General features: G+C 37.6%; 1 protein-coding gene across 3 annotated transcripts in view; it reads right to left on the bottom strand.

Annotated features, from left to right (window-relative positions):
• Positions 1 to 2,788: 2,788 nt before the first annotated feature.
• The window catches only part of CLK1 (CDC like kinase 1), an 11,189-nt gene continuing 1,130 nt past the window's right edge, over positions 2,789 to 12,847 (bottom strand). For 2 of the 3 annotated variants that reach the window (XM_077885277.1, XM_077885278.1), the window contains exons 2-13: positions 11,446 to 11,606; positions 10,904 to 11,132; positions 9,824 to 9,914; positions 9,359 to 9,425; positions 6,912 to 7,028; positions 6,655 to 6,821; positions 5,761 to 5,855; positions 5,536 to 5,665; positions 4,087 to 4,169; positions 3,582 to 3,661; positions 3,277 to 3,367; positions 2,789 to 3,162 (exon numbers count right to left, since the gene is read on the bottom strand). In XM_077885277.1, the coding sequence (XP_077741403.1) occupies positions 3,019 to 3,162; positions 3,277 to 3,367; positions 3,582 to 3,661; positions 4,087 to 4,169; positions 5,536 to 5,665; positions 5,761 to 5,855; positions 6,655 to 6,821; positions 6,912 to 7,028; positions 9,359 to 9,425; positions 9,824 to 9,914; positions 10,904 to 11,132; positions 11,446 to 11,606 (1,455 nt within the window). In that variant the 3' untranslated portion in view covers positions 2,789 to 3,018. Of the gene's footprint in view, positions 3,163 to 3,276; positions 3,368 to 3,581; positions 3,662 to 4,086; positions 4,170 to 5,535; positions 5,666 to 5,760; positions 5,856 to 6,654; positions 6,822 to 6,911; positions 7,029 to 9,358; positions 9,426 to 9,823; positions 9,915 to 10,903; positions 11,133 to 11,445; positions 11,607 to 12,847 lie in introns of those variants that run through there. The other variant, XM_077885279.1, reaches the window with a different exon arrangement.

The following is a 12,847-nucleotide window of genomic DNA, read 5'->3' as shown; positions in this document are numbered from 1 at the left end:
ACAAAAGAACTAAAAAAAAAAAAAAAAAAAAAACTGGACTATGAGATATATTGAAGGTTGTCATTTAAAACGTACTATTATGGGGTACCTGGGTGGCTCAGTTGGTTGAGTCCTGGCTCTTGATTTTGACTTCAGTCATCTCAGTGTTGTGGGATTGAGCCCCCTTTTTGGGCTCTATGCTCAGCATGATCTGCTAGTCCCTCCCCACCCCTTTTTCAAATTAAAAAAAAGGGGGGCACCTGGGTGACTCAGTCACAGCTGGGGGTCTGACTCCTGATTTCAGCTTGGGGTCTGACTCCTGATTTCAACTTGGGTCCTGGGATCAAGCTGGGATCAAGCTCTACGTGAGCTTTGTGCTTGCGAAGTTTGCAATTCTTTTCCTCTCCCTCTACCCACCCCCTCATGCATACACACTGCTCTAAAATGAGTAAATCTTTCAAAAAAAAAAAAGCTAAAAAAAAAAAAAGTACTATCATTTAGGGTTTACTCAATAAAAAAATTCAGACATCCTCTGCACAGGCAACTTTTAACTTTTCAGGGGAATTTAACTGTAATATTCCTTAGTTTTACAAATAATATAGACAAGCATAGACTTAGGGACATTCCAAAGTCCTGCAGCTAGTAAGGGCTAGTTTTGAAACTATGAGCTCTGGAGTTGAGATCCTCATTCTAGCAGCCAAGAATTTATATTATGGCCACAAATCTGCTCAATTTTTAAATTTCTAAAAAAACACACTCGCTTCAACAAATAGTATAGGAACTGGATATCCATATACAAAAAGATGAATCCTTCACAAAAATTAACTCAAAACGAATCAGACTTAAATGTGAAATACAAAACTGTAAAACTCTTACAAAGAAAACCCAGATGATTGATCTTGGGTCTTTTTAAAGACACCAAGGGCATAACCCATGAAGAATTGACCACTTCTGCTCTGTGGAAGACCATTTCAAAAGAACAAATCAAGCCAGACTGGAAGAAAATATTTGCAAGATATCTTTATCTAATAAAAGACTATCCCAAATACACAAAAAACTCTTTTTTTTTTTTTCCACAAAAAACTCTTAATATATTCTTGGTATTTGATCTAGTAATCACTCCTTGTTATCTACCTAAGGGAATTGGAAACTTATGTCCACACAAAAACCTGTCTACGGGTATTTTCAGCAGCTTTATTTAATTATCTTGAAGCAAGTAAGATGTCCTTAGTAGGTAAATGGATAAGCTGTGGTACATCCAGACGATGGAATACTAATTCAGAACTAAAAGGAATAAAGCTATGAAAAGATGGAGGAAACTTAAACACACATTACTTCAAAGAAATGTGAAAGGCTAAACACTACAGGATTCCCATTATAGGACATTCTGGAAAAGACAAAACTACAATGAAAAAATCACTGGTTGCCAGAGTATGGATGGGGAGTGGGATAACACGGAGAATAGTTTGAGAGCAATGAAAATGCTCAGGATTCTATAATGATAGACTCATGTAATTATCCATTTGTACAAACCCACAGAATGTAATGCACTAAAAAAGTGGACTAAAAAGTATTCTATGGACTTTATAGGACTACGTCAACATAGGTTCAACTTTAACAACTGTACCCATTGATGTGAGAGATGCTGATAATGCAGGAGATAATACATGCACAGCGGTGGTGGTGGTGGGGGAAACTGACGGGGATGACAGAATGAGGACAACAGGAGGTACACAGGGAATCTCTGTTCTTTCAATTTTGCTGAACCTAGACTCTAAAGAAAAGACAAATTAATTAAAAAAAAAAACAAACCTGTCGGAGCCTTAAATGGATCATGCATAAGTAAAACCATGGACAAACACCTCACTTACTTGTCACTTGATATTTCAGACTTGGCTATAAAGCATCCTGGAAGCTTTTTCTTTAAAAAAAAAAAAAAAGATTTTGGGTAGCCCAGGTGGCTCAGTGGTTTAGCGCCACCTTCAGCCCAGGGCCTGATCCTGGAGACCCCAGATGGAGTCCCACATTGGGCTCCCTGCATGGAGCCTGTTTCTCCCTCTGCCTGTGTCTCTGCCTCTAATGAATAAATATATAAAATCTTTAAAAATAAATAATAAAATAAAAAGATTTTATTTGACAGAGAATGAGCTTGAGTGCACAAGCAGGGGGAGGGGCAGAGGGAAGGGGAAAAGTAGACTCTCCTGCTAATAAGCAGGGAGCATGACAATGGGGCTCAATCCCAGGACCTGAGATCGTTACCGGAGTTAAAGGCAGACCAGACCCTTAACTGAGCCATCCAGGTGCCCCTCTGGAAGCTTTTCTATCATTCGTTACTAGTCTTGAATGAGCACAGGACCTAAAGCCATTTGCAGTACCCTACTGGGGGGTGGGGGGCAGGTAGAGATAAATTTGAGTGGGAATAAAGGGAGAAAATAAAATTGGGGCCAATCGCTAGTTCTTTGTAGCCTGTAAAATTTGGGTTTATTACATTTGGTTTTAAGAAGCAAGGCATAGGGATCCCTGGGTGGCGCAGTGGTTTGGCGCCTGCCTTTGGCCCAGGGCACGATCCTGGAGACCCGGGATCGAATCCCACGTCGGGCTCCCGGTGCATGGAGCCTGCTTCTCCCTCTGCCTTGTCTCTGCCTCTATCATAAATAAATAAAAATTAAAAAAACAAAACAAAAAAAAACCACAAGGCATAAAAGCCCCAATGTTGGCAATCCCTAAAGTGGAAACAAAGCTATCTTTCCAAAGACTTAAGGAAATATATACAGGGAGAAAAACGGTGCTAAAAACAAACTGTACAGTCTTATCAATTTCATAAGCACAAAAATTTATTTTGAATATATCATTTTATACAGTAATTACTTGAAAAAATGTTCATTACTTTAGCTATTTAATGAATCAAATTATCCAAGCAAAATAAACATGGCAATACAAAAATGTAAGAAATTTACAAAAGCTATACAAAATAAATTATTTAAAATTAGACTGATACAGTCTGTAAAATCTCTTCAAGAGAACTATACACTTACAAATCTATGTAGCTTTTTTTAGGGGGTAAAAGAAAGGATGCTTTAAGGCTTCTTTGAGAGTAATCCTTTTAGCTGGATCATACTCCAACATTTTCTCGATGAGGTCAAAGAGAAGCTCATGTTCAGCATCCTGAGAGAGCATAAATTCCTGAAAAGAAGAGTCAACAGTCCTTTCAACCATCATTCATTATAATTTTATTTCTCTACCATAAAGAGAAGGGAATCTCAAAGTTTTAATCATATAGCAATGGCTCAGGCTCACCTTCAGAGGTTTACAGCGCCGTGAAACATATCTGCCAGCAGAACTGTGTTCATCCCAGTCTAATCGATCATGATGGAAATATTTACGTTTCCTAAAAGTAAGCAATAACCAGTCATTTTTATAATGTCAACCATGAAAACTTAAAACATCTAGTGAAAGTGACTGGTTTCATCATTATGCTTTTATAGATCAAAGATGAACACTTTACTAGAGACTTGAAAAGATACCCTAGTTACTGCCTTCCCAACAAAGTAATTGGAGTGAAAAAAGAATGTCTAACACTTCATTGTTTAATAAAAACATACCTGGTTTTCTGTATCATATGTTTTGGTAAAGGTCCAAGAATCCTTTCCATCATTGCCAAATGCTCCTTACTATCATGTGTCTAAAACAATAAACAAAACTTGTTAAGCACACCGTGTGCCTTGATTTCATTTACATAGCTGAATTTCTAGTCCATAAATTAGAGATCAAAAAAGGAAGGTGATCATAAAAAAAAGGGCAAACTCTTATCAAGTTACAGCTGCAAAGTATTAAGGCCCACAGAACAAGCTCACCAATGATTTTTCTCCCCATGAACAGAATTACTGTTTATATTTTAAAATGTTTTAAATAAAATGATAAATTATGAAGGAAATATAATACCCAATAGCATCAAGTTACAGACTTTTATTTCTTTATACTTCACAAGTATATAATAAGGGGGGGGGAGAGCTGCTTAAAAGTGTGTATACTTTGCCTTAAAGGGCTCATTTACATAAACAAGCACCTTTTTTGAGCAAAGTCTTGAAACTAAGCACTGTCACTTACTGGAAATACTGTAAACCCAAGGTAGTATTCAATGAGAATGCATCCTATACTCCAGACATCACATGGCTGGGACCATCCTAGGGCTGTAAAGCAAAGTAAAAGCAAACAAAAAACTTCAATATTTCTTAAAGACATTAAAACAACAACAAAAAAACCACAACAAGCCAGCATACAATTTAATGTCTGAGCTAGAAATACCCTAAGGAATCATTTAAAGTGTATTGTAATAGGATAACATATGAATTAGGGCTCTGGAGAGAGACCTCTGGTCAAGTTCCAACTCTAGCCCACTCTTTTTGGGACTAGTGATTTGGGGAACTATTCCCCCCCCCGCCCCCCGAGTCGTAATTTCCTAACCAGTAAAATGAGAGTTACCTACACCATCCAAGGACTTGACAAGAAAAGTGTCTGAGATATAATAGGTGTGAATTATATCTTAAAATCTCATCACATTACATATATGCAAACTCAATTCCAGGAAAATTAAGACATTTAACTCAAAGTATTAGAGCTATCTGGAACAAGTATGAGCTTAAAATCCTTAATATGTTTTATTTATCTTGTTTTTTTTTTTTTAAAGATTTGAGAGAGTATGCATGAGCCATGGTGGGGTGGGGGTGGGGTGAGGGTGTCAAGGAAAGAGGAAGTAGAAGCAGGCTCCCTGCTGAGCAGGGGACTTGATATGAGGCCCCATCCCAAGACTCTGGGATCATGACCTAAGCTGAAGGCAGACACTTAACCAACTGAGCCATCCAGGTGCCCCAATGTGTGTTTTTAGACTCAGAGAGAGACTTCATGCACACATAAGCTAGAGGAAGGCAGAGGGACAAGCAGACTCCCCACCAAGCAGAGAGCCCAAAGAGTGGCTCCATCCCATGACCCTGAGGATCATGACTTGTGCCAAAGTCAGATGCTTAACCTACCAAGCCACCCAGTCACCTCCTATCCTTCATGTGTTAAGTTAAAATTTTTTTTCGGTATTTTTTTTTTAAAGGTTTTATTTATTTATTCATGAGAGAGAGAGCCAGAGACACAGGCAGAGGGAGGAGCAGGCTCCATGCTGGGGGCCCGATGTGGGACTCCATCCTGGGTCTCCAGGATCAGGCCCTGGGCTGAAGGCGGTGCTAAACTGCTGAGCCAGCCGGGCTGCCCCAAGATAACAATTTCTTTTTTTTTTAAAGTTAACAATTTCTTAAAGAAAAAATTATAAAAAAACTAAAAAAACAAAACAAAACAAAAAAAACAAAACCACAAAGAATAAGACTAGAGCTATAAACTTTAAAGTTGGCTTCAGTAAAGATATATGCAGGTTCTCAAAAGCACAATTCAGAAGCAAGTTACCTAGCACCTGGGGGTGGTGGTGGTGGTGTCTGCTCCCCGCCACATGCGTGCAGGCATTTGCACACAATCTCTATTAAAATAATAATAAAAAAAGAGAAAGTATCTTACCCAAAATAACTTCAGGCGCCCTATAATGCCTTGTAGATACCAAGGTACTGTGATGTTCATCATCATAGGTTGCACTTCCAAAGTCTACAACTTTAATATCTGCATTTATTAAGGTTCGTTCATCACGTTTCTAAAATCACAAACAATGGGTTAAGGAGGCATGATATTAAGAAGGCACAAGATATTAACTTCAAACCATGAAGATAATACACTGAGAAGCCTTACCATTTTGGGATTATATGCCTCTGTGTAGTCAGACTGCACAAATAAGATGTTTTCAGGCTTTAAGTCTGTGTGAGTCAACTTGTTACTGTGCAGAACTGAGAATGAAACAGAAAAAGTTGCTGTAATCTGAAAATCAAAAACCCAACCAAACTCAAAAGCCCTACAACAAAAAACCTGATGCCTTTTCTACATGTCCAAAATTGTCAACATTCAGTAGCCTGCTTAGAAAACCTCCCACTACCCTCAAAGTTAGTCCACTGCCAGCTAACTGCTCAAAAAGTATAGTAGTATTTTTCTTCAGGAAGCAGAGATTTGCCAGTTTCCAATGACAGCTTGTAATATTTGTAAAATTGTGTGGATTTTTTTCTGGTTGGCAAAGTATATAGTCTTATTAAGAATAGCATCAATGAAATTTACTGAAAAAAAAATGAGATTTACTGAGAATATGAGGATATTTAATATTAGCACAAAGCATTAAAAATACTTTTAGCCATTATTTAGAAAGCAGATATATAAAAGTGAGATTATCCTACTTGATGCTACATTGATAAAGAAATGACTAGTCAAGGAAAGATATGAATCTAGACATCACCAGAGACCATGAAAACAGTTATCAGAACCATAGTAGCAAGTCTTCTGAAGTAGGATAGTTATAAATAAATACAGCTAAATTTGTCTTTCTACATGACAATGTATTATATCATAGACAATATAACTACTTAATGAATGAAATGCGAAACTGACCAAGTGCTTATCATCTTTCTCATCCCTATTCTTAAGTCAGGCTTCCATAAGCTGTATGTTAGATCCCATTTTTTCTTAAAGATTCAAATTAGTCTGCATTAAATTAGTCCCAATAACCTCAAGTTTCTTAAAGATATGCCAAATACTTACAATTCACTGACTTGCATATCTGATATGCCATCTTCCTGATATGATCCAGACGAAACGGCAGAAAACCATTTTCTTTAATGAAGTCGTAAGTACTAAGTCCTAGTAGTTCAAACACAATGCAAATGTGACCATGATGTTCAAACCACTCCAACATCTGGACACAGCGGCTATAAACACACGAAAAATAACTGAGTACAGCCTCTCACAATTTAAATCTACCTGAGAGCATTTTCTGAGTTCTACACTTTGATACTTACAATGTACTGCTGGGGTCTGTTGTATTCAAGTGTTCCAGAACTTGTATTTCTGAGCGAGCAGCTTCACAGTATCTATCCACATTTTTAACTATTTTTACTGCTACATGTCTACCTCCTCTGTTAGAGAAAGTTAAAAAAAAAAAAAAAAAGTCAAAAATTATGTTCTCTCTGAAACGACTGATGTAGTATATATTGGCTAACTGAATTCAAAAAAATAGGGGATTGCTAGGTGGCTCAGCGGTTTAGCACCTGCCTTCGGCCCACAGTGTAATCCTGAAGTCCTGGGATTGAGTCCCACATCAGGCTCCCTGCATGGAGCCTGCTTCTCTCTGTATCTCTCATGAATAAATAAATCTTTAAAAATAAATAAACTTAAAAAAAAAAAAAAAAGACATCTTCTTCCACTTTTCTATCACTCTTTTCAAACTGTACTACTACTGCCATTTTGTTTTCTTGCATTTACTGGCTAGCATTCGATTTTATCTAACTAAAACTAAGTACTCTCTTCTAATTGCAACTCAATGTAAACAGTGAGAATGATCCTCAGGTATATGAAAGTATCAGTTAACACAAATACATGCTGAATGACCCAATTGTTTTTCATCAAACCACCACTCATATGAATTCTTTATTGGTCGTTCAACTAAACTATATATTAATAGTCGAAATTTAACAAGAATATTGAGGTATCATTATTTCAATCTGTAGTCCAACTATAAGACTCAAAACATGTAAAAACAATTTCTTCTTAAAAAAAACAAAAAACAAAAAACAATTTCTTCTTGTGTTATCTGTCACCAGCAAATATTTACTCAAAATTTTTCATTTTAGGGATGCCTGGGTGGCTCAGTGGTTGAGCCTCTCTGCCTTTGGCTAGGGTCCTGATCCCGGGTATCCTGGGATTGAGTCCCACCATCAGGCTCTCTGTAGGGAGCCTGCTTCTCCCTCTACCCCTCTCTCATTAAAAAATATGTAAAATCTTAAAAAAGAAAAAAAAAAAAAAAACACTTTCCATTTTGTCTCAGTTACCAGAAAAGATGGGGTATGGGAGGGGCCGTAGTAATGAGCTCTACTTCTCAGAGCCTCACTTATAGTAGGAAGCCTTTTCTAATTCACTCAGAAAAGTTCTGCCCTTCAGAAGAAGTAATTCCAACAGGAAACAAGGCAAAGGAAAAAAATTTTTTTACACTATCTCAAGAAATTTCTGTCAGTAGTTTAAAAGGCGTAAGTAGGGGGATCCCTGGGTGGCGCAAAGGTTTAGCGCCTGTCTTTGGCCCAGGGAGTGATTCTGGAGACCCAGGATTGAGTCCCACGTCAGGCTCCCTGCATGGAGCCTGCTTCTCCCTCTGCCTGTGTCTCTGCATCTCTCATGGATAAATAAAATCTTTAAAATAAAATAACATGCATAAGTTAAAAAAAAAAGGCATAAGTATTAAATATGTGATGCCAATTTAGAAAGACTTCTCACCCGTGGCTGTGTTATCAATTATAGCATCTGTATGTTATGAACTACAGTATTTTCTAAAAATACAGATTCCTAGCTAACTACTCTGTAGATGGCATCAATATGCCTGGGCTAAGTGCCGTTCCAAATACTCCTAACATAAAAACCAAGATTGTGGGAAGTTCTGATTTAGATCACTAATCTGGGGGGTGTAGGGGGGAAGAGGAGAGGAGATAGTCACAACTGTGCCCAGTGGGACAACAAAAAAATACGCTCTAAAAAAGTAAAATCTGCTCTCAACTCAAAATTAAGGGCTACAGGGGATCCCTGGGTGGCGCAGCGGTTTGGCGCCTGCCTTTGGCCCAGGGCGCAATCCTGGAGACCCGGGATCGAATCCCACATCGGGCTCCTGGTGCATGGAGCCTGCTTCTCCCTCTGCCTATGTCTCTGCCTCTCTCTCTCTCTCTCTCTCTGTGACTATCATAAATAAATAAAAAATTTAAAAAAATGTTCTGGAAAAAAAAAAAAATTTAAGGGCTACATACACTATTGCCCTTTAAAAAATTTTGGGGGCAGCCTGGGTGGCTGAGCCGTTTAGTGCTGCCTTCAGCCCAGGGTGTGATCCTGGGGACCCAGGATGGAGTCCCACATCAGGATCCCTGCATGGAGCCCGCTTCTCCCTCTGCCTGTGTCTCTGCCTCTCTAATAAATAAATAAAAATTTAAAAAATAAATATAAAATGAGAAAAGAGAGGGAGCAGCACATGGGCTTCATCCTAGGACCCTGAGATCATGACCTAAGCCAAAGGCAGATTAACCAAGTAAGCCACAGGCATCCCTAAAGGGTTGGTACCTTTTACTAGGAATTTCCTACATCAAAGCAAAAAAAACCCAAGGGACAGGATTAATAGTGTATCTATCATAGTCAGAACATATTCTAAAACTAAGCAAATTTTCAATTACTGCTGATAGCCCCAAATGCAATCACAAGCTAGGAAACTTACGCTTTATGATCAATGCACTCCACAACTTTTCCAAAAGCTCCTTCTCCTAAAGTATCAACAATTTCATCTAAAAAAGAGAAATAAATCTCAGTTATACCAGGAAGTGGAAACAGTTTACTTAACATAATAAATGCTATCAATACAGATTATTCTAGTTGATGCTACAAATTTCCTTATCACTAGATATTTTATTGGTCAACACTGTCAAAAAACATTTATAACTATTTTTAGGTCTAATTTCATTCTTAAGCTCATTTTATTAACTTGATTTACTGTTTTTGGAACTTCTGCTTAACAAATATTAAATTTCTAAAGAAAGAAAAAAAACACAATCCCCGCCCACCAAAAGAAATGGAAAACAAACAAAAAAACAGAGAAAGAAAAAAAGATTTCCAAATCCCTGAAATCTTTATATACAGATTATGTTATCTGAAAAGTTAATAAGTGTTGAAAAATATTCTATACATCTTGCACTTAGTACGTCTCCACTCTGACAGATCAGGTGACCCTCCTCATCATCCTCTACACTCCTGGTTCTTTTCCTTCGGTGACTCTTCTGGAAACGTCAAGTGGGCGGCACCAAGATCATCCAGCCAATCAATATACCCGAGTGAATTCAGGGCAGAATACGAAATTCATTCAGCGGGGAGATATTCAGGCATTCAGATACACGCCAGGCCACAAACGGTTGGCAGGAGCAATTTCAAATTCAGTCCCCAGAAATTCACAGGGCACATAGTTTATGTTAACAGGAGAAAAACATGGCAAGGAACAGATTTTCAGATAAGATACTCAAAGTGGCAAGGCAACAAAACATAATACAATTGTTTTTCTTAAAAAAAAAAAAAATGCTAAGTTGTAGCATTCAATGAAATATAATTTTAAGTTTCTAGTGTTCTAATTTAATGTTGCAAAATCGTAGGATGTAATATTTACTTGGTCAAAGTAGGCTGTGGCCAAATTAAGATTTCCTAGCTAATCTAAGAAAACAAATATCGAAACAGTAAATAAAATTAAAGTCCTAATTTTGGGGAGAAAAAAAATTTGGCATATAAGAATAACACTATACCATTTAAAATGTCATCTGAAATGATCTGCAAATTAACCCATAAACTGTAATGTTCATATCTGTTGATTTCCTTAGTGAAAAAAAAATTAGAGCATGCTTTGCTAGAAAAAGGCATGCCTAACTAAACCCTCACCCATACAAAAATAAAACGCCTATTCTACTTTTGTGATAAAACTTCAATTTATTAAAACAAATCAGATTTCTTGAACTACCATAAAAATAAACTAAGTTAATTACTTCTACTGACTCACTGGAGTAACAATTAGTTGCCAACTAGTAATAAAACCTGTTACTCTAACTTAATATGCACTGTATTTCAGGAATTTCCTATTCAATGCACAAACACAGAAAGAATCCAAGTTAAATTGAGATGACTTCTTTTTAAACAGAACTTTCTCAAATGATCAAACACAAATCAAGTATTCCTGTTCCATGTGAGAAATAAACTTTAAAAAATATTTTAAAAGAGCTCATACCCCATGTGAACGATGGTGTGAAGTACTATGGTGATTCCTGTGTTTGCTTTTATAACTACTTCTTCCACTTCTCCCAGAAGACTTGCTACTATGGTTCTGATATCTGCTTTCATGGTCTCTATGGCGATGTCCAGGTTCACATCCTTGACTGTAGTCATTTCTGTATTCATCAATGTAGCGTCGACTATGATAATCTTTCTCATTTATGGATCTACTTTCCAAATAATGGCTAAAAAATAAAAAACATTTTTAATGCTTTATGCTAATACCAAATATTCTTAAAATCTCAGTAAATCTCATCAAGACACTAATCTTAATAAAACTATGCTTTCACATGAGAAAAAATCCCCAGTTTTTTCCCCCCAAAACATAATTTTTACAAACATTACAAGCCATCATTGGAAACAGGAATGGGACTCATGGTTAAGTGATACTGTAATTTTAGTCATGAAAATAAACCCCTCCTCCTTTTACTGACATAACTGACATACATTCTAATGAAATGTATTTTTATATGGAGACACTTTAAATACCATCTTTACCTATCAGATGTTTTAGAGTGATTATATTTGCAGCGCTTGTTCTCCCGCGCACTGCTATGTGATCTCTTCCTTCTTTTATGACTGCTGCTGCTTCTCCATTTTCCGCAGTCCCAATCTTTTTCATCCCAGTCAGGACAATAAGTTCTCTTTGAGTGTCTCATCTGTATAAAAGACAAGTTTTCCCAGGTAAGTTGTATCCCACTTGTCAACACTGAGCAGTTTAGTAAAACTCTTCTTCGCAAATTCACTCTAGCTATGACTTTTTCAATCTCAATTTTTAAAAATATTTTATTATTTTTATTTTTTTAAAGATTTTATTTTTAAGTAATATGCACACTCAGCATGGGGCTGAACTTACAACCCCGAGAAAAAGTCACATGCTTTGACTTAGAAAGGTGGCCCTCAACTGTTTTTTTTTTAATTTTTTTAATTTTTATTTATTTATGATAGTCACAGAGAGAGAGAGAGAGAGAGAGAGAGAGAGAGGCAGAGACACAGGCAGAGGGAGAAGCAGGCTCCATGCACCGGGAGCCCGATGTGGGATTCGATCCCAGGTCTCCAGGATCGCGCCCTGGGCCAAAGGCAGGCGCCAAACCGCTGCGCCACCCAGGGATCCCTCAACCGTTCTTTAAAATCAAAGTTCGAAAGTAGTTGTTAACCAATCTAAAAAAAAAAAAAAAAAAAAACAAAAAAAATCACTCATAAATCCAATTAGTGCACTGTGCCAAAATGTGGAGTCCAAACTCTATTAATAGACATTCTGCCATTATCCACCTTATTCTAAGATTTATTGAAAGCACTAGGAAAAGAAAAAAAAATGAGGTGGGGAGCCAGGAAATCCAATTTACCAACTTTGGTAAGATCTTACCCCTTTTCTGTCAGCAGCACAAAATTACTACCCGTCCACGTATCTAACTCGCCTCATTCAACTCCAACTCGAATGCAATCGTCAATGTTCTTAGCGACAGAACCCTCACTACTATTTCTCCGTGAAGAAGATAAACGGATCAAACTACCAAGGCCTTTTATCATACACAGAAGTCAACCGTGGCATTTAAAAACCACAACATACCATCTTTTGAGGTACCCAGCACACGCTATACCCAGTAAGACCTAGCTTATTCCGAAAGCAATCTTACAAGATCAACTTGGGGGAGGGGAGCACCTTCTTTTCAATGTTTTGAACAGAAATTCCTAATAACTTGAAAAAACAAAACAAAACAGGGCAGCCCGGGTGGCTCAGCGGTTTAGCGCCGCCTACAGCCCAGGGCGTGATCCTGGAGACCCGGGCTCGATCCCGCGTCGGGCTCCCTTGCATGGAGCCTCCTTCTCCCTCTGTCTGTGTTGTGTCTCTGCCCCTCTCTCTCTCTCTGTGTCTCTTATGAATAAATAAAATCTTTAA

Source organism: Canis aureus, chromosome 36 (assembly GCF_053574225.1).
Source record: "Canis aureus isolate CA01 chromosome 36, VMU_Caureus_v.1.0, whole genome shotgun sequence".
NCBI lineage: Eukaryota > Metazoa > Chordata > Mammalia > Carnivora > Canidae > Canis > Canis aureus.
The sequence above is the reverse complement of the archived record's forward strand: the minus strand, read 5'-3'. Positions and strand labels throughout refer to the sequence as shown.